A 22,299-nucleotide genomic window follows, 5' to 3' on the forward strand; every position below is an offset into this window, starting at 1 on the left:
AAAGCCGCATTCTTGTCAACCCAGCTGCAAATGGGTATGTGGTCAACTGGAGCAAGAAGTCTAATGCAGTCAGAGGAGATGCTGGCCACATCACTCCTTTCTGTGGCATGAGCTACAGAAACGGGTATATCTTAGCTGTCTTAGCTTAATGAGGCTCACATGTATCTTTGAACTTTTTGACAGCCTAAATTTTTATTCAGAGACATTGGCATATCTGTCAATATAAGTGAGGAGCAGGAAGTAAGCTTGAGCACACAACTGCCTGATCATTCATGCTGCTTAGCAATTAGTTCACCCTCTGGCTTTGTTTTGGGGACTACTCTGAGTAACTCTCTCCAAGGCAAACTGGATATTAACAAGGCTAGTCCTGAACAGCATAAACCACATCACTTGGCCTTAGACCAAGGGACTGATCACTGGCCTTCTTTTATTTAGCCTGCTATTCCCAGTATGCAGCCTTATTCATATGACCAAGACAGCTCCTGAAAAATCTCAGATATTTAAGGGGGTAAAAGTAAAGGTGCTCAACACTTTCTTAGTTCAAGTGACTCTTTCCTACTCTGAAACTTTTTATCCCAGTTCCAATCAAGGGTAAATTTCTTCCATGACAGAGTACCCTGGGATGGCATCCAATCCCAACCGGGTTACCAGTTGCATTCCCATGCTGCTTTACCCCTGGGGCTTCTTCCCAGAATAGGGTGTTGCAACACTCCAGGACAAGTGCCTGGAGTAAGGTCAGGACTGTGCCTCCTTCTTCACTGATGCGTAGTCAGTCTTCCTTGGCTGGCCCAGCAACAGAGATCTGAAAGCCTCCAGTTCTGAGCAGGCAGCTATTCACTCAAATCAGGGTTGCTGGACCAATGAACAGAATATCTAGTTGGGTCCTCCTTTATCAGTAGGCATTTTCTTTAACTTATCAACAGTGCATGGCACATCCTCCAACATTAGGACTGTGTGCGGAAATGTGTGTCAGAAGAGAAACTATTAGCCTGTGCAATTATTAGTACTGTGCTTGCCATAGTTCCCTGCCCACAAATACAAGGCAGCAAGCAAGCTTTAAGCCCAGAGCAGTATCAGAGCCAAAACATGCAAACAAGAGAGCCAGAATCCATATCTTAGGCAATGATTGCCTTTTCTGCCCACAGAGTACTAAGAGAGTACTACAAAAACAGCAAGCAAGGCACTGGGTCAGAGCCAAAGTCCAGACAACGTTGCAGCAGGTTATCTTGCCAACCCTGCTTTCCCACTGGGGTCAGCACACAACAATGCTCACTCTCTTAGTCAGCCACCAAACCGCAGCTGCAGGAGAGCTGTATCTCTGCACTAAAGCCAAATTTAAAGTTCTCTAGTGTCTCCCACTAGATTTTAGATAAAGACTCCCACATACAGAGTTCTACGACACACATTGGTTGGTCAAGCATGCTTTACTGAGTTAGCATAATTAAACTATTTAGGCCAAAATCTCCTAGTGCAGATTTGCTGGGAGTCCGCAAGTAGTTTCTTACTTCGAATTCTGTGAACTATCCAGCTTACTCATCTTCTTACCAGGCTGTTAAATTTGAAATGCAAGTATGCTCTTGCACCCATGGCAAGATTCTTTGAAAAAATGGAATAGGTTTTTGCAAAACTGATGACAAATTTTCCTCAAATTTGTGACTAGTTTATACCACTCCCTACAAGTTTGAAAAATAAGGCAAACTCTATAGTCTCTGTAGGAGAAGAATTTGGAGGCAGGCTGTAAGGGAAAGGAACTATTCCAATTCCATATTTGTCTGCAGGTTAGTTTGCTCATCACTTGGTTTACTTCCCATTTGTCTTGGGATGTATCTCCAGTCTAGTTTTCGAAACAACCTCTCCTGGCTTGACTTGGGCACAGAGCATACTTGCTCCTTCTGAACTGAGCATTTGCAAACTGTTACTCAAAAGATACATAATGCAAAATCCCAGGTCGAGGCACACCCAGCCCCTTTGGTCCCAAAATAATAAAAATCTCAAGCTGGAAACGGATGCCAGTTTTGCAGCTGGCTCCTCGAGAGCAGTTGAACTATAATCATGTAATCAATCACTGCCTTCACGATTTTGTAAGTCACCATCACATTCCCCTCCCCCACCCCCAACCCAAAGAGAACCAACTTCTCCAGTTTCTCCTCATAGGGCAGCCACTCCCACCTCCTCGATCACTTTCTTTGCCCTTCTCTAGCTCCTCTCTACAGGAATCAGGACTGCATGCTGCACACAAGATGTGGGTGCACCAAGGTGTTATGCATCAGCAGAACGGTGCCCTCTGCCCCCTCAAGCCTTCCTGCTGGCATGAGGCACTGGGCTGACTTTCCTTGCTGCTGAGGCACACGGAGCTGAGCGTTTCGGGGAACTGTCAGTGGCGGCTCCACAGTCTCCTTCCCGGCTTGTAGCTGGCAGCTCCGAGTTCAGCATTAGCTCAGCGTTACCGGGTTATCCCGGGTTCAGGCTTTTCCCTGCGCGCGTCACCTGCCGCTTAGTGAGGCTCATTTGCAGCTTTTGGCCCACTCGGCTGTCCGAGAGCCCTCTGGAGCGGGCCGGCGTCTGCCCGAGCCCCGAGCCGCGGCTCCGTGTGCCTCCTCGCACCATGAGCTCGGCGGCGCCGTTCCGGGTTCACCAGCCGGAAGAAGCTGTCGAAATCCCCAGGAAAGGCTCCGAGCCACAGGCTGGGAAACGCGGCGCAATCTGTTAAGGGGATAATTAAGGGCGGCGATGAGGAAACCCGCGGAGAGGAGCGGAGCGGAGCGCTGCGAGCGGGCGAACCGCCGCGCCGGGCCGCGCGAGAGCTCCGACGCTTCCAACGGCCCCAACGGCCCGGTTCGAGCGGCGGCCGCCCCCCCCCCCGCGCGCCCCGCGACCCACGTGCCGCGCGCCCCGCGCCACCCCGCCCGCCCCGCTTCCCGCCCCCCGGCGGCCGCGGATTGGCTGCGCGCCTCACGCGAGCCGCGCGGAGGGAGGGGGGAGGCGGGAGGCGGTTGCCCGCGAGTAACCCCGCCGCCGCCAGCTCCCCGCGCGACCTTTCTCCTGCATCGGCGGTGACGCGGCGGGCGCGCGCCCCCTCCGCGAGCGCGGCAAGATGGCGGCGCTGAGCAAGTCCATCCCCCACGGCTGCTACGAGATCGGGCACACCTGGCACCCGCGCTGCTCCTGGGCCGTGCTGCACGTCATGCAGGGGGCGCTGACCGAGTCCCTGCGCATCTACGGCACCCTCTACCTGGTGGGTCGCGGGGGGCCGGGGCATCCGGCGGGGCAGCGGCGGGAGCCGGGGGCTGGGGGCAGGGGGGACGTGGGGGGAGGCTGGCGGGGTGGGGGGAAGGGCAGGGGGGACGTGGGGGGAGGCTGGCGGGGTGGGGGGAAGGGCAGGGGGGACGTGGGGGGAGGCTGGCGGGGTGGGGGGAAGGGCAGGGGGGACGTGGGGGGAGGCTGGCGGGGTGGGGGGAAGGGCAGGGGGGACGTGGGGGGAGGCTGGCGGGGTGGGGGGAAGGGCAGGGGGGACGTGGGGGGAGGCTGGCGGGGTGGGGGGAAGGGCAGGGGGGACGTGGGGGGAGGTTGGCGGGGTGGGGGAAGGGCAGGAGTGATACCAAGGGGAGAGGCTGGTGGGAAGGGTAAAGACAGGAGGAATAAGAGGGGGGAGCCTGGGGTGAGGGGGAAAGGCAGGAGCGATACCCATGGTGAGGGGAGTCTGGTCTGGGGGGTGGAAGGGCAGGAGTACTATGAGGGGATCCCGGCCAAGGGTAGGTGGAAGGGCAGGAGCCTGGCTTGGGTTAGGCAGGGTGAAGAGGCAGGAGGATATCAAAGGTGGCTGGGCTGGCCTGGCCTGGAGGTGGGATGGCAGGAGGGATATCAAGGAGGGAGGAGGGCACAAGGGATATCAAACTGTGGGAGCCTGGCTTGGGTTGGTGAGGAAGGGCATGAGGGATGCTGGGGTGTGGGGAGAAGGGTATGAAGAATGTTGAGGTGGGGGGAGAAGGGTGTGAGGGATGTCAGGAGAGGAAGGACGGAGGGATGTCAAGGGGCAGCCTGACTCTGGGGTGAGAGAGGAGAAGTACAAAAAAGATATTTTGGGGGAAGCCTGGTCCTGGGGAGGATGGATGTGAGAGACATTGGGGTAGGAGAGTTTGGCTTGGGGAGGAGGGCATGATTGTCTGAGGGGAGAACCTGGTGCTTGAGGGGGAGGGGACACAAGGTATGTGTGTGTGTGCGCACGTGTAACCTGGTCCTAGGAGGGGGAATAAGGGCATGAGGGTTGCTGGAGGGTCTGCTGGCCTAACAGGTACCAGGGGGAGGATGAATCTGTTTGGGGAGGAGGGCATATGGACAGACTGATCATCATATTGTCATCATTTGCCAGTACCTATGAGACCTGAAAAAAGACTTATTAAATATTTGCCTGGGAGGCTAGCACTGTATCTTTAGCAGGAGCAAGAATAATGCATATGTGTTCTACTGTTGGTGTCATCTGGGAAATAAAAATCTTGGTAGTCAGTGGATTACCAAGGATCGAGGGAGACTGCATTGTATAATGAAGAAACTAGGCTGAAAAATATTTTAAGGCTAAGGGAGGCTAAGTAGTCTGAGAGTGTCCTACAGGTGAGATATCTTAGTTTGAGCATGCAGTTAGACTTGATTATATCACCTCAGTTGCAAATGGTTTGCTTCCAGCAAATTAGGGTTTAGGTAGAGGAGCTTGCATTCGTTTGCATCCATCTGTGTAAACATATCCTGGAAGCTGATTTAGGTTGGAATTGCTGCAGGTAAGCACTTCCTTCCATCCCCACCTGTGTGTTTCTCCTGTGATGGTACTGGTGCTTGGAAGACTGAGTAGTGCACTGGATACTGAGCTGGCTGCAAACTAAGTGTAAGAGAAAAGAAAAAAAAGAAACCCTTGGGTTTGTACTGTTCAACTTTACACCAGTGCTGGTGCAACAGAATTATCAAGGCATGTAACAAGGGGCAAGAGAAGGAGGGGGACTGCAGCAGTCCTGACGCAGTTAAGGCTCCTACTGAAGTGCACCTTGAGTGAGAATTGTGACAAGGATCTAATTATCAATCCAGTTTACTGTGCAGGTGTGTAAATACTTGTACCACCAGAGAATGGGCACACAATGGGCCACCAGGATGATGGTGGTCTGTCAGATCTGGCTCAAGTTAAAGCAACTTAAATAATACTGTAATTAAATCAAAGTTAAGGTGCTACTGGATGTATTTTTCTCAGTAGTCAAGCCTGTTAAGAGATTCCTCTTCTTACTGTAGTCACAATTCACTCAGTTGTGAAGTTGTGGGTTAGGAAGAAAATTCCCTCTTCTTATTTCTTTCAAAAAATTTTTTTTCAGCTGCATTAATGAACTAGATTGACTGGTAAGAGGGGTTTGATGAGTGCCAGAGCCAGCATAAGGTAACGAGTGAAAAGGTGCAGTAGGGACAGCAGAGGAGGAAGTGGGAAGCCTACACATTAAGTAGCTTGGTGGGGAAAGAACACTCCTGAATTAAGAGAGTCACTAATGCAATTCTTTATAGGACTTAAAGCTGTGTTTGAAAGACTTCGATTTGTGAATGGAATTTCACAGTGGGATAGCGCAAACTTTCAGTCGTTTTGTGTATTCTTAGGTTCATGTAATGGGATGAATGTAAATTATTTTGTGTTTGTAGTTGTCAATGGATGTTCAGAATGTTTCTAGTACTACTTAGTCCTGGTCCTCTTTATAGCACAATGTCAAAAAATTGCACTTTATTTTTTCTCTGCCAACCATGTAAAATGGCTTCTGCTTGTTTGTTACTCCTGTTGCCACAAGCTGATAACAAAGGAAAGTAGATTAAAAACAGTTTCTTTTCACAGAAGCTTGTGTGGAAATGAATTAGAATCAATAGATGAGAATAAATTGGTAAGCTTGGAAACTAAAATGGTAATTACAGTAAAATAATGCCTTAGTTGAGGGGAAGCTAGTAGCATCATCTAGTGACCTAAACTCTTAGTCCAGTGAAGTTGTTAATAGACCTAAAAATGCCAGTTAGGAGTTCTGGCTTAGTTTCCTGTGCATACCTATTATTCTTTTTAAAAATATATTTGATATATGACATATGCACTGCCTTTTCCTAAAACAAGATGGTACCTTGGTTAAGTGCCTTAGGCTTTGAAACTAAGTTTTGAGATCCGTGTACTTCTCTCAGCTTGTGTATTCATTTTATAAAGGATAAGAATCCTCTTATAAGAAAGATACTGAAGGAGTTTCTGAATTAGTTCCCATTCTGATTCAGATGTTCCTATCAGTAAAACCTCAAAGAACAGCAAATGCTATCAACTGCTTCAGATAGGTACTAGTATTCTAGGGAACCTGCAATAAAAGAACAGGCCGATTTGTGAACCGTGACCCATTTTTGTCTAGCTTTCCTACATATACGATGTGAAGAAAACAGCATTCAGTCCTTCAGAGGTAGCCGCTGACTACTGCTCTAGAGTGGTTAAGGTGACCATCTCAAAGGTCTGAGTCTATGAGGCTCTGGCAATGCTACATCAGCAAATTGAAGGGACGAAAACCATGTTCCATTTTTGCAGTCTCAGAAACACTGGAAGTAACCTCTTGTTACTTAGGCGTCTTTTATGGTTTGCATCTGCAGCTCCTAATTCCCCAGGTATTGTAGCACCGAGAACAGCCTGATGCCTAGCAAAACTAAGGTCTACAAGAAGCCCAGTAAAGAGCGGGCTGTGGGTGAACTTTTGACTGAAATGTTCTAAGATATAGATGAGTAAAAAAAAAACACAAGAAGCAAAATTAGGACTTTTTTATGGAAAGTTTTGCAGAGCAAAATCTGGTTGCGATTTTCGTAATTTCCTTAGCTGTATTACTTGGGGATGATATTTTCTTTGAGGGTGAGGTTCAGTACTTGATGTCTGATGTTTTGACTAGGAAATCTGTACTGCTGGAGATAATAACTGCCGCTCAGTGCTTGGTGTGTCATCCATCCTGATAACCAACCTGAATCAGGCCAAAGTGAATTTCATCTCCAGATCTTAAGGAATCAGGGAATATATTATATTGGAATCAGCACCACTTGGGTAGCAAAGTATCTAGTGAAAAATCTGTTCCTTGGGCAATTGGGAGAATTGTGCAGCACAAGAGCCCAGCTGTTTTTAACTCTCAGGCTAGCTTATTTTATTTAATAAGTGTTCCACTCCTTAGATACCAGTCTGCAGAAGAAGGAAGGGATTCATACTAATAGTGGAGTTTAGACTTCCAAAGACTCCCTTCATCTGCACACACACAAATTTACATTAACTATCTTGATATGTGTATTAATTTTTACCTATCTTAATGTCTTTCTCTATCCAGTTCTTTTCTGTCTGGCAGATATTGTTTTAAATTAAAAGCTCCACTTTTGATATTTTTTTCACTTAATGGAGTATAAATACTTTTTTCAAGTTAAAGAAAAAATTATTTTTGTTTCATGTATTAACAATTGCTGAAGGTGGCCAATATGAAACTGGATGAGATGGGTATCCCTTGCTCTGCTGCTAAGGTTGAAGCATTAATTAGTTTGTTTCCTATGATATTGCATTGATTTCACATGGGAAATCTAGTGTTAATCAAATGAGTTAGAGCAAAGTCCTCCATTTCCTGAGGGTCTGTAGGCTTTAGACATTTGTTTAATGATGGTGTACATCTTTCATGTAGATGAATTTGCTTAATCAGTGATACGAAATCTTTGTAATCTATCTGAGATAATCAGATATGATCGTAACATTTGTTCTTAATCTAAATAAGGCAAAATTTGTCTATCTGCTATTTCGCAGTCAAGCTAGTTCTTCTGACTTCTTGCCTATGGAATGGCCAGGTCACTTGTCTTACACCTTTTCTTTTTTGAGGCTGGTCATCTGTCTTCCTCACTTAATTTAAGCCAGGCTCTTCCCCCCCACACCCCCCCAGCCAACTTCTGTTCTGGCCTTCCTCTCTCAAGCCCGGTTTTCTGCCCCCACCATCATCCCTCATGCTGTTCTCTTTCCCACCCAACATCTCATGCCCTTCCTTTGTCTGGTTTGTCTATACTGCTAAATAAAAAGAGAACGAGGGAAGAGCCTTGAGCTCTGGCCCCTTAGTGATTCGCACTGATTAACTGTTATCTGGAGTCAAAGCCAGGAGCAAGCTATCTTTCTCCAAGACCGATCTGCTGGCAGGGAAGGAGAGGAGCATTAGCTTTATAGGAGCATGGATGCCAGCTGGTCTGTTTGACTTGTCTTCTGGACCAGGGATTGCTCCATCAGCTATTTGGTAGTGTATGTGTAACCTAAGTTTGCTATTCCACTGTTTTTTAATGATCCTCAGGGCTCACTTTATTTTACTGATTTCTTTCACTTTGTTTCCTTCATACTCATTTCATTCTCATTTTTGATACTTTTTTCAAGCTCATGCCATGTCTGTTTCCTTCTGTGCTTGTAATAATTTTCAGTTTCTTAAATGCCAATCACTTCAAAAGCTTTTTCCTACTTAGCATTCCAGTGTTGATACCTTCTTTGGCACTGTTTGACCATTAAATGTGCATATTCTCTTTCTTAAGCTGTATTATTTATTTTATAAGTCCCCTAGGGCAGCATTTTATATAATATTGTTAAAGATACAATGCTACAACTGCGTAAGATGTTTTTTCTTCCTGTATAAACATGGGAGGGAAATTGATAGTAGTAATAGCATGGGCCAGGTAGTCCTGCACGTGGTAGCTGACTGGTCACTTTGCATTGTAGTCACTGATCAAGAAGAGGCAATAACAACAATGAACTGTAACTATTGAGCTAATGAATAATTTTGAAAGTTATTGGATGGATGACTGAGATATCATTTGCCAAAGATCAAGGTGGGACAGAACTAAAGTGCAACTTATAACTTGACTGGGATCACTTAATTGTGTTGGCTATATCTACATTGCTAAATAATAGGGCCAGAGATCAGCCCCAAGGCCAAGTACTGGCCCTTGTCTTGGCTGTTTCAGGCCGGCTGGCTTCTTCTATAACTGATTTCTCTAAGAGTGTGCTATTTGGGTTGATCCTGAGCAAAATAAGGGAGTAAACTGAAACAAATCCCTTTTTGTCTGTCAGCATAGACATAGTCACAATGCGCCAGCCTTCTAAGATGTGCAAGAAGGCTGTACTCTCCAGATTATATTCTGAAATGGTACAGAATTCCTGGTTATATTAAAACCCGATCAGATTTTTTGATTGTGCTGTGAGCCATTATGTATTTGGAGGTAGGGCAGGGAGACTAAGAAGGATGTTAGTCCTTGAATGTTCTTCTTTATGTCAGCTTGGATCTCTGAGGTAGACCATCAAGAAATGTGACTCTCTTCTGTCAGGACATGGTATGTAGGGCTGCTGTAATAGTAGTGTTGTAGCTGTGTTATGCTGGGATATCTGTTCATCTTTGTACTGTGTGGTGTCCCATATCTCTGTGCTGTGTTACGAATGGCATACAGATCAGTGTGTTCCTTGTCTTCAGATTCTTTTGGAAGCCAGCTTAAATATGACTATGATCAGCTTAAATGTGGTTAAGGTATGAACTTGGTTGCCACATCTTCATTCCAGGCTGTAATCGTTCTGTTCTGTACAGGTGGCTTTGAAGGCAGACCAGTAAAATTCTTTGTAGTTCTTTATAAATTGAAAAATAAACAAAAAATGGTCTTTTATTAGGATGTTTATATTTCAAAAGGGAAAAGTTTGAAAATTTTAAAAGAATCAATTAATTTAGCTGGATTAAAGAATTTATGCTCAAAGATGCAAGGAATAACCTGCAGCTCACATCATAGTATGGGGAAAAACAGAGAAGGCCCCAGCCTTGACTGACTCAACAGTCATCCTAATAAGGACACTATAAATCCTAGAAACCAGCAAAAACAGTTGAAGGGATTGTCTATCAAGGAAACATAAATCTGTTGGTTCAGCTTTATAGTACAGTGCAAGAATTTCAGAGTTAAAAGAAAAATTGCTGAAAATGATGCTGAGTTAAACATTTCAAGGGGAATGAAAAATGGCCCTTTACTCATATAAGTGAAAGAAATGACAAAGATAAGCCACTATGCAATGAGTATGATGTCAAGACTGAATACAATTTAGATGTTATTCAAAGAGTATATGAGTACTCTTGTTCATTATTTTTAGTGGGGTGGATGACAGAGAATATGCTGCTCCTGCACTCCAACCTCCCTGCCCCCAAATTCCTAATGGTAATCTTCATATAACATCTCACAGAGGGGACAGAGGAAGTCAGAGCAGAGGGAACGCACAGTCTTCCTCAGAATATTGCAGGAAATGCAGTAATACAAAAATCTGGAAGCCAGGTTTGGTAATCTGTGAAATCAGGTTGGGATGAGCTTATTGAGGAATAGTAAATCTGTATGTTTAAGAGGAACCATGAGAAGTGAGACACTCACTGATTTGGATAACAGTGTCTTTCAATGTACCCGAGTACATTTTGACACTAAACAATCCCCAGATGCTCAAAAATCATTTTTACAATGCAAGGGAGTAAAGTTCTTGTAAAATTCTTACCAAATTTGAAACAGTTATTTTATAACATACAAATAAGTAAACATAATTTTGGAAGAAATCTGATACCAGTCTCTCTACCTGTCACTTAAAGTAATCAGAGGTAGTTTCTTAACTGGTTTGAACTGCGGAGTGCTGATCTTTTACCATGCACACGTGACATAAGAGTGTAAAATTTTCCATGGCTTTGAAATGACTTGCAAGGTATATATTATGTAAAGTATGCAACATTATTGATAGCCTCTAAATTTGCATTTTAAAGGTGCCTAAACATGCCAGATAGACACTCTTATAAACATTATTGAACTCTGCATTTTTGTAGATTTGCGTAGGTGTCTGAATATTTCCATAGCGCTCTTTGTTTGTTTGTTTTTTTCCTTTAAATGTTTGTTATAATGCATTTATTTTTAGCTGAATATTGTGAAGGAATGAGAGAGCAATGATTGTGCTTTTTTTTTTCAGTTTCTACCAGTCAGTGTTGGCTATTTTCTCTAAAATTTGACAGAGGCATTGAGCATCCTTCTTAAGCATTCTTAAGATGTCAAGTTTGTACAAACATAGAGAATGCTGACTTGATGGAAGAGATAAAGTAGTGTATTTGTTGCAGAATCAATGTAAGTTCTGTGGGTTTTTTGAACCTGCCATATGAGCCATCAGCCTGTGGATATGAGTCAGCCAATTAGTACCTGCATAAAGTTGAACAAACCTTTTTGCGTAACACCTCCTGTGTAATTCATAGTTGAGAGACGTAGGTGAAAGTTGAGGATGCTGGAGGTGAGAACTTGGGTTGTTGTGGTTGGATGATGCAATATGTAGGAGACATCCTTAAAATAATGAGGCCTGACTGATGCCTCTAATAATGGAAACACTTGTTTTTGATCCTAGCCATCATTTTCCACTGGAACACACTGATAGCCTAGCTCAAATTTTTTCTTGCACTAGAGTATATAATTGTGTTTTAATAATGGGTAGGCTGCACCTGGTGTTGGAAATATGTATATTTTTCCACAATTAAGACAGATTAAAACAGTTCTGAGTTCTTATTTCTACAGGGCTTAAGGTTTGTTTGTGAAAACTAAATCTATAAACATTATTTAAAAAAAAAAAAGTGGCAGTAATCCTCTTCTGCAAGCTGATAGTGTCCTGTATCTGGTTGACTGTGTTTTCATAATTATTTTTTTGGAGGGTCAAAATGCAATTGTGTGAATTCCATAGTTAATGATATAGGAATAGTCAGTGAAAATATTTTCTTTTCAGTGAGTAGGTTTTTTAATACTTCAGACATAAAATGCATTAGGTCTTAGAGTTCAAATCGTCCTTAAAAAAGTCTTTTTTTTCTTAAACTGACCAATGCATTACTTTAAGTTCTTTCTCCTCCTTCTACATCTCCTCCCCCTCCCAAATTGTATTGTACATAAAAGTATAAAAAGTACCTACATTCTTTTTACCCTCATTTATTTTCACATAAAAACAGTCTTAGAGATGTGGTAGCCTGTCTCTCCTGTTCTTTCCACCTATGCTAAAACTAATTTCATAGCAAAAACTTTTGGGCCTGACTAGAACACATTAAATAGTTTTCATGTATATGAAAACTTTCATTTTTTTTCCCCAAGGTTGTAATGGTCAAAGCGTTCTAGTGAAAGTTGTATCAGAACTTGTTTTGAACTGTAGAGAAAGTGGGATGATTACTATTGGAGAATATCTGTGTTGAATCTTCAGAGTTGGGTTGATAAACAAGAGGAGGAGGAGGAGAAATCTTCCAGCCAGGACTAGGCGCATAAAAGATTCAGCTGTTCAGGGAAACTTTGGTGCTTCTGGAGGACTGGTTTGTGACCGTGTCTTTTGCTGTGGTATCTGTGATCTATTAATCCTTCTGTTTGTTCCCTTCATTTCTAAGTAACAAGGGTATGGGATTGCCTTTAAAAGTCTTCTAACACTGCCAGGCTGCATTAAAGCATAATTGAATTTTGTGTTTCAAGTTTTAACCAGTTGCCTGCAGAAATGAGGAAAGCAGCTATTTTTCTTAGAAATAGGCCAGAGGCTTTCTGTTTTCAGTTTTCGTCTGAAACTGGCCACAGATGGCAATGGGACACTGGATCACTCTTGGATCAGTCTTCTGAGGTAGAAAGGAAATCATGTTTCCCACATGTTTGACGTACCTTACTCAAGAGGCTTTTCCTAATGACATTCTCAGTTTCAAACAAATCATCCTATTTAGGGACAGAAATATTTTCTCTGGAAGTCACACTGGCAGGTGCTCCATTATTATTACTGTTTTTTTTCTGCACCTTCTTCCTGTGCATAGAGCACAGATTACACACTTAATCAGGACATATTTCATCAAATCAATGTCTTACTGTTGTGGCGTTGTTATTAAAGAGTAACATATTTGTCTTGTCAGATCGTAGTGCGCAAAAGTTTGGTTGTTTGCGGATTGAAGTCTTGTGATCTAAGTTTCATCCAGGTGCATGTATACTTGCCCTGATAATTTTAATTCTAGTGATACACAGACTAGATAATTTGACAGGCTTTTCTGGCTTTTAGTTGTGAAGTAAAACTTCTGCATAGATAAAGCAAATACAATAGCATGTTTATAATTTTATTAGTATATCTCCATTTATGTTTCCACTTCTTTAGATTTTTATTGCTATGAGATTTTTGCTTTCTTAAAATTGCCATGTACAGTTACATATGTGTTACTTGGCTGTCTTTTAAATGATAAATGTCTACTCTTGCATTGGCAGCAGCTTGAAATTTTGTCTTTTGGGTTTGTAAATCATAGAAAAAGTAACAATGGCCATTTAAAATATTAAAAAATCCTTTAACTGCTGTACTATGATATTTGAGTGCTTGAAATTATTCTGACTACTTATTTCTTATATTTTAATCTATCTTGAGTTTTTCTTTAGAATCCAATCTGTTTATTTTTAGCTTTTTTCCTGAAACTCTCTCTTGTATTGTATTCATAGCTCTGCTGTTTCTGTTTTTACTCATGAAGTATTTAGCTTTCTTCTGCTTCATCTCTTTTTTTTTTTTTTCTCTTGATCCTTTTCTTTCCCCTAACTGGGATTCATTTGTTTCATCTGCAGTATTTCTGAATGTTCTGCACACTCTTTTGGACTGAAAGGACAAAAGGAGCTCAAGAGCTGTAACTTGTGGATGCAAATAGAAGGAAATTAGAAAGCTAAAGTCCTGAAAGCTTTGTATGTTTTTAGGCCGTCTGCCCTGTGACAGTGCATGATTTGTGTAAATTCCATTTTGCTCTTAGTTGTTGAGGTTTTGGGGCATCTAGAAAAGTACCTCTCATAAGAGAATCTGAAAGATGAGGTTTATTAGTTGTTGTTTTGAAGATGAGACTAAATACATAGCAAAGCTGGGCTTTTTATCCTATCTGTAGAATCCTGCTGCCTTGTGGATTTGAAAGAGAAGAAAGTGGAGTTATACTGCAAGAAGGGCTGCAGGCAAACAGCTCGGCTCTCAGTGTGGCCTGTGGATAATGTACTTAAGTCTCTCTTTAATGCTTATACAGGCCAAATGCTGTGTCTGTGGACTGCGCTACTGCTTAAATTTAAAGTCTCATTTTAGTGCATAAAACTTCATAGCGTAAGAAAACTTAAATTGCGGTGAAAGGAAAATGTCAACTTTCTATTTCTAGCTTTTGAAAGTAGGGTTTTCTTTATTACTTGGTATCTTGGAATTCTTACAGATTAAGTTATAAGAAGTGGTTATGTTCTACCCTGTCACAAGTGCTTAATTCTTACTAGGTTTGAAAATTTTCTTGATGATTAAATGTTTAATGTTTTTTGTTTCAAACCTGGATTTTCTTTACCTGCAGGGAGCAAATCTGCTTGAGAAAGTGTCAGTATCTAATTGCTACTTTAAGTGTTAGTAACAAGCGTGCAAGTTTACGTGATAGAGTCCATGTAGTATAATGGATATATGGTAGATATTGGTTATTAGGTTTTTTTATTCCATTTTTAATCTCTTCCCAGAGAGTTGTTTGTACAGGGTGTCATTATGATTTGATAGTTTTGTCGTGTGTGTGTGTTTTTAATGGATACTCTGCAGTATGTATGTAAAATAAGGAGCAGATGATGTGTGCCTTTGATCTGAAGGGAAAGTGGCACAGTTTGTGATAGCTGTTAGTATCTGTGAGACTTCATTCCACAGTCTTACTGATCTTTTTTTAGAAAAAGTAAAGGCTGTGCTGTACAGAGCTGCGTTGTATTGGCCTAATGTAAGCTCCATTGAAGGAGCTGTCAATGACAGTCTTTATCCTAGAGAGTTGTGTAGTCCTTCTGAATATCCTAAGGCCAGGTCATTGGGTGCCTTGAGAAAAAAAGATTTGAAGTGCGACTCTGTGTTTTATGGAAAGCCAGAGTAGGAAGCAGCAGCAGATCTGATTTACTTCTAGTGGCTGATGTTACTCAAAGGAAATGCCACAACATTCTTCACTGTGACCTAGGTAAGGCCTTGCTCGAGAAGTCACGAACAAATTAAATTAGCTCACGATCCACTCAGATTTGGTAGAGTCTCCTCTCCTTTGATTACAGGTGTTTTTTGGGCAGCCTTCTCCTCCCCATAAAGGATGATAAGCGGGAGAAACACTGTTCCTTCAGTTTGTGTTTCATTCCATTAAAAGTGGATTGTGCTTTTCTTTTTCTTCCCATGAAATCATGGTTTTGAATGAAGGGTGTATTGGTTCTGTCCTCCGAATTACAACTGAAGCCTTTGGGTTTGGAGGGGAGGTGAGGCAGCATGGGCAGTATGAGATTGAGGAGAGGCAGGACTGTGTCTGGGTTTGGTATAGGGGCAAATGCTTGGGGCGTTATCTAACACTCAGTGCTGCTCCACTCTTATATCTTACTAAAGCTGAAAATGAAGAATATTTTGTAAGTGCTAAAGAATTTTATTTTGTGAAGTTCTTGTTAATCCATCTCAAAAAGAAAATGGTGGAACTGAGAAGTTATGGAGAGGGTGACAGGAGTAACTGGAGATAGGGAACTGCTTTTGGGCGTTCTCGGATAGAAGATACTGAACTGTCTGGATCAGTGAGTTGAACCAAAATTGTGATTCTCTCATTCTTGTACTGAATAACACCTAAAACTAGTTTTTACACCTATCAACAGTAGGGTTCTGCTACCCTTAGATGCCTAAATAAAGGAGTTCTAGTATCCCTATGCTCTTTTTGTAGTTGGAAAGCTAAGACCTGAATTTCAGTGTGATGACTGTTTCAGTCTGTCTGTTTACAGGGAGTCTGTGGTAACTACGCTTACAGGTCACTGAACAGACCTCCTGCTACATGTGTTGACCTTCTCTTCATGGAAATTAATAGTTTGTCAAGGAACTATTTCCAGGATGCCCTGATGCCCTCTGCTTCTGTCCTACCACCAACGTGTGCTGCTAAGCCTTGAGCAATGCACTTACTGCAAGACTTGGGCCCTCAACACAGTGTCCTCCAAACTCACTTGAGTGGAGTTTATCCCAGTGGGAATAAGGAACCACTGCAGGCTGATGGATTTGAGGATCTTTCTCTCCTGCTAGTGTCAACTTTAGTACTTCCCTGAAGTACGGGGAACTGAAAGGGAGAATGAGGTGGAATCTAGAAGTATTTCTACTATTTGTTCCCTGTAATCACATCATGGGTAGTGGGGGAGAAAAGGAAGCCTACTGCACAGAAGATGAAGTATTCTGCAGTCTTTTTTTTTTTTTTTTGGTGGGCATGCATCAGGTTGCATTGATCTCTTACATTTAGCTGCTTTTTATCATGAGCAGTATTTCTTCAGACTACTTTGTGTGTCATTGTTCCTGATTCTTTTCTGTCTTTCAATTGGGAGTAGCAGAAATTTGTAGTAGTAGTATAAATCTGTTCAGGGAAAGCTACAGAAATAAATTTTTGACCTTTGATTTGATGTTAATTTATATTAAAAATCAAATAAATGAATCTATTCCCATGGCAGTCTTTTCCTGTTATACTTCTGACACTTAAGTCTGAGCAAGACATCACACTTCAGATGCAAGGGCAGTGTTCTTTTGCTTAGCACAGAAAATTCTTACTCTGTCCCGAATGTTCGTGTCCTTCATACAATAGCTGATGAGGTAGAAACTAGTGATCTGCGTAGTGTGTAGGCTACGTTAAGACTTTAGTTCAACAAAAAGATTCTCTGGGTTGAATTATTGTCTAATCCATTATGTTTTAACTAGTCTTGACACTTGATTAAGTAATGTGTAAAACAGTTTTTAGAAGTCTGTTCATGCATGTATTTCTCCTTAATCCTTAGTTCAAGCTTCATTTTTTTTGGATACTAATTTTGGCAGAACCCTCCTACAGTTGTAGCAGACTCCTTGTCCTATCTCTGTATCTAAAACAGCTGCTTGCTATGCAGTGTGAGCAAACAGTTTCAGAAGAACAACTCCCTCCCCCGCATTTTTACATCGAGGAACTGAGTCTTTGAGAGGTGTTACCACTATGGATTGCGCAGCACACCTATTGCTATTGATGCTAACAGTTTGGAGCCCTGTGTATTTAGAACTTTTTAAATTCTAAGCATTGGCCGAATTTGCACCATCCTTTGTACTTCCTGCCAGTGTTGAGAACCCATGGAAAATCAATGCAGATAAAAATCAGGTTGCTATTAAAAAAAACAAACAACCTTCCCCCCGCCCCAAACCCAACAACAGTCTGTCTCATGGTGTACCTGAAGTCTAATTTCATAGAATCATAGGAGCCTACAGGTTGCAGGGACCCCTGGAGGCCATGTGGTCCCAAGCTGCTGCTCAAGGCAGGGCCCGTTGGAGGAGGTCTCTTGGAGTCTTGTCCAGTTGAGTTTTGAGTATCTCCAGTCATGGAAATTCCACCGCCTCTTTGAGGAACCTCTTCCAGTATTCAGCCACCCTGAACTGAAAATTTTTCTTCTTTGTCTGATAGAATTTCTCATGTTTGAACTTGTGTGTGTTGCCTCTTGTCTTATCCCTATGCATCTCTGGGAAGAGCCTGACTTCTTTTTCTCTACACCGCCCTGTTAGGTAGTTGTAGAATTTGTGTGGCCAAAAAAAGATTTTGAGAAACTGCAGGATTTGAGCCATTATGTAAATTTTCTTTATGAAACAGAATAGACATTAACCTTACCAAAAAGGACACTCATATTTTAGGTCTTGCCTGCTTCCTATTATAGGATTTTTGTAGAGATAGCGTGGAGATTCTATAAAATGTGTCAGGAATATGCTGTTCTTCCAGCGGATGGTGAAATTTTTTGGAGGACTTGCAGTCAGTTAATTGAAGTAGAAAATTTTTAGAAATACTTCATCATTTTGTAGGCACTGTGTAAGGCCAGTAGATGGATTAATGAGTGTGTTCTGACCTTTATTATAGCAGTATAGTCCAATTGCCTGGAAAACAAAATACTGTGTAAATTTATCATATCTTAATGTTGTTATATCTAACAGATAACATTTCTGACTATTATGGCCAATGGTAACAAGGTAATAAAATTCCTCCTATACTTTCAGTTTAGGATTGCCTGGTGTATTTCCTGGTATAAATATTGCAACAGCTGGAACAAGTTCAAAGGAAATCTTTGTAATATCATTCATAAAACCAACATATTTAAGAGGCTTTGATTTACTACTTAAATGGGCATGTCTCCTTTTCCTTTTTTTTTTCTTTACAATATGCAAAAAGCCACTAATGGAATTAAAGTTTGTCCCACCTTTTTTCTTCCCTCCTCCCTCAGATTGCAGCTATTCTCAGGAAACGAAAACTTGACTATTATTTGCACAAACTGCTACCTGAGATCTTGCAATCAACTTCCTTTCTGACAGCAAATGGGACCTTGTATATTGCTTGCTTTTGCATTCTAAGGTTGGTATACTGTCATAAAAATTAAATGTGATAGGAAAGCTGTTCTTTTAATGTAACTTTTTAATTTATCTGAGAGTTTCTTTTTGAAAATAGGCATGTTTGCAATGAATAGGAGGAGGATAAGCAACAACTGTGTCATCATCTTGCTTTCTGGGCTTACCAGTTTAATATGCACATTCTTTTGTTTTCCCCTTTTGTAAAATCTTCTAAGTTAGTAAACAAGTCAGTGCATTCATTTTGTTTCCTTTTCTCCTTTTTCCTGATTCAAAAAATATATTTGCAGGAAGTGCAAATATATGCTGGCAGGTACCCAAGGAAGCCTGATCTTTTCTTCTGGAAAGAATTGATGTAAATTGATTTTTATTTTTTTTTGTTTTTTTTTTTCTGGTTTCCAGATGCAGGGGCTGTGATGAGTTTTAATTATCCTAAACTTAATGTAGCCTTCTGAGTTTATACTCTTCTTGATTGTGGTCATAAATGAAGGAAATCCCAGTATAGCTCCTGGGGTTTCCTCAGGGGCTAGTAGAAAGTGATTGTTTTAATTTGAGCCTTTATAATGGTGCATGTCTGTAGTTATTATGATGAGAATAGCAATCAGCTCCCTTCTTGAAAGGTGACTTCACCTTGAAATAGCATACTCCGCCCACAAAGTGAATGACTTGTACTTAAATGCAATTTATTGTTTTCTGGAGTAGTTTGTCCAGATGGACTTGTATGTGTGGTTCACATTCCCTCTTTCCCTAACCCCAAATATCTCTACTTATCAGAGTCATTATTTTGGAATAGTTATCAATGGCCAGTCACTTTTCTTCTAGGTTGCATGTTTCTAGTTTAAACTGCTTTCTTTCAGATACAGTCTTGCTCTGAAAAATGAGTGTAAATGGCACTTCTGTATTCAGACCTGCTTCCGCTGTATGTTGCAAGTAATTATCAGGATAGTTAAAAATGAAACTTCTTTCCTGTTTGTGAACACAATATGTCCTAGGTCTGAATTATACAACATTTTAAGAGTGAAGTAAGTTATACTTATTGTAAGGGATGTTATGCATAGATATATAAAGCCTACAGTAGCTATGAATTTTTGAAAGTTATCTGACAGCAAACTCAGCAGCCCCTTTAAAAAGTTAATCAAACCAATTATGCCCTACTTCTGCATCTGCAGTGAGGCCTCTAAACTTTGCCTCAAGCACCTCTAAAGGTGAGAGAGAAGGCTAAGAAAAGAGGTGCTAGCTAAGGAGACATGGATAGCTTTTTAAAATCAATTATTTGAGAAGTTGGAAGTGAATTTTTAAATTTAAGTAACAAATTCTAGGGAATTTGAATTTTTCAAGCAATCTAAGTTTTATTCATGCTGATTTATCTTTGCTCCTCTGAGCTGTACAGTGGTCTTCCTTGTTCTGACATGCGGTTGCCTCTAAAACTGCAATGCCTGACTTTTAGTGCTGTAGTTAGATGTTACCCTCTAAATTTAGCTGAGGTGGTTTTAAGTTTTATTGTTTTCAGCTGTTCCTCTAATGGAGGTTACTAGCTATACAGCAGATCTGTGAGTATGCCTTACTTCTGCTAGTAAATGAAGCCTCTCTCTGGCCCTGAAGCCAATTGGTGCGGCATGGTTTTTACCTGTACGGAGCAGAGCTGTCTGAGTTCTCTTGACCTCCAATTCAGTGTGGCCAGATGCAGACTAAGTAATGGGAATGGCACCTAGCCTGTGTGCCCTTCCAGGTCACACCGAAACATTGTTGGGATTGATCCAGACCAAAACTATGCAAAGGACAACGCTAACAATTTAATATGACAAGCAGCTGTGTGTCAGTGCTTGGGCCATGGAGTGTCACGCAGTATGCTACGTGTGAAGGTCCGTTAGCATCAGTATTAAGCTGGCCAGCAGGCTTAGCTTCAGAAATGAAGAACTGATGGGGAATTGAAAGATGGTTATGGTGTAGATGAGCATTATAGTTTTGACACTTCCTCATTCTCCTAATTATGGGAAGCAGAAAAAGGAAAATGTTGGATACAGCATATTTGGATACATGCAAATGCTTGAACTGCTGTTCTTACAACTGTGCAGCAGTGTAGCAAACCAACCTCGAGAGCCGTAGGTGATTTTTCTGTTACAAAGTGACTTCCGTGAAGAGTTCTCATCTCCAGCAGAATCTCTGCTGGTAGGGTCTCTGCAGACTCCCTGTCCCATGCAATTGCAGGACTTGCAAACAAAAGATGTCAGCCTGTTGTCTGGGGAGATAAACAGCTCTAATGAACTGAAGTCACTAATAGAGACAAAAGAAGAAAGTGTTTAGGAAGGCTTATATTGATAGTTGGAGTATATGGAAGTCCAGCTATAAGGAAGGACTATTTTGGAGCTTTTGTGATGAGAATACAATTCAGAGCCTCAGCAAGTAAGTGAACATGATATGTAAGAGCCAATGAATGACGTTTCAAACAAATAAACAATGGATAACATGATTATTAAGAAAGGCGCACCTCCCAAATTTACTAGTGTTCTCTGAAGGATAAGTATAAAGCTGACAGATCTGATTGTTATGTTATGTGTAGGTTCCCACATGGCTTTTGACAAGATCGCTTAACTTCCAGGGATTAGTAAATCATTAATAACTGGATAAAATATGTGAAACAAAAAGAGGAATAAATAATCAGCTTTCGTAATAGAAAGAGGTTGCCAGTAGTGTTCCTGCTATGTCCTTTGTTCTGCATAGACCTAAAAAATCTGGAAAAATGAATGAAGAATAATAGTGTGAATATTTGCTTATACGAGATTATTCAGGATGTTACAATCTAAAACTGTCTGTCAGCCATTTCAGAAAGATCTGGCAATTAAAATGATTTATTAAATTTGATATTGAAAAGCACAAAGAAATGCATGTCAAGAAAAAGAACAGTTCTATCGATACACAATGATGGGCTTTAAATTAGCTACTGTTAATCAGGAAGATGCTTGAGAGCCATTGTGGGTAAGTTCTCTGAAGAAGTCAGTTTAGTACTTAAATGTGGTCAAAGAGCGTTACTTGAAAAGAAACTGAGAACAAGCCATAAAACGTTTTATAAACTGTAAAAATGCATGATATGTTTACATGTTGTTACTGTATGCTTTATATTTATTCTTCAAGAGCTGCTTCTGAGCTCGTAACTTTGAAAAGTCCTTCACTTGGAATTTACTCAATGTCCATATCACCTTGCAACTTGAGCTGTATGAGCTTCCTTCCCTCATCCACTGCTGGTGGGTGACAGAGGAAGGGATTGTGAGACTTCGCTGCTCTGCTTTTTTTTCTTCAGCCACTTTGTGGTTGAGGGAGGGACTTGTACGATCCCTTGAATCAATTGCTATGTGATGCAGTGTTAGAGATTTTTGACTTCTTTCAGTAGCCCCTGAGAGCGGAGGTAACTGTATCGCATTTTCCAGTCCAGACTGCTATTTGGTGTCACATGTTTTAATCCATTGAAGAAATAGCACTAATGCTATGGTGTTTTGCATAACTGTGGCCTGAGTATTTTTGAAATGGGATTGTAAGGGTGCAAAGAGATGCTATGAGACTGTGGACATCTAGATCCTCTGGAGCTGATTCTACATAGTGGCGAGAGATTAGATATAATAGATTTGTGTGATCTGATGATGCATGCTGCGCTTCTTGCATCTTCTTTAGCTGGGAAGTATATTCTGGCCTTTTTGGATAAGACCATCTCAGTCCAAGTCCTTGTATGCAGATGTATGTATGTTCTGTGGAGTTCTAACCTGTTCAGGACTTTGGACTGGTGGAGAGTTTCTTGCAAACTTTGTCCTCGGAGCAGGAGAGTTTCCAGAAAGCAGGAGCAGCAGTAACTCAGAAGCAAAATTGTCTGGCAAGCAGCATGCACAGAGCTGATCTTACCCGCCTGG

At 41.6% G+C, this 22,299-nt stretch overlaps 1 protein-coding gene across 2 annotated transcripts in view; it reads left to right on the plus strand.

Annotated features, from left to right (window-relative positions):
- Positions 1-3,066: 3,066 nt before the first annotated feature.
- The window catches only part of TMEM135 (transmembrane protein 135), a 192,140-nt gene continuing 172,907 nt past the window's right edge, over positions 3,067-22,299 (plus strand). For both annotated transcript variants that reach the window (XM_067289431.1, XM_067289436.1), the window contains exons 1-2: positions 3,067-3,235; positions 18,280-18,407. In XM_067289431.1, the coding sequence (XP_067145532.1) occupies positions 3,095-3,235; positions 18,280-18,407 (269 nt within the window). In that variant the 5' untranslated portion in view covers positions 3,067-3,094. The remainder of the gene's footprint in view (positions 3,236-18,279; positions 18,408-22,299) is intronic.

This window comes from Apteryx mantelli, chromosome 1 (genome assembly GCF_036417845.1).
Source record: "Apteryx mantelli isolate bAptMan1 chromosome 1, bAptMan1.hap1, whole genome shotgun sequence".
Taxonomy (NCBI): Eukaryota; Metazoa; Chordata; class Aves; order Apterygiformes; family Apterygidae; genus Apteryx; species Apteryx mantelli.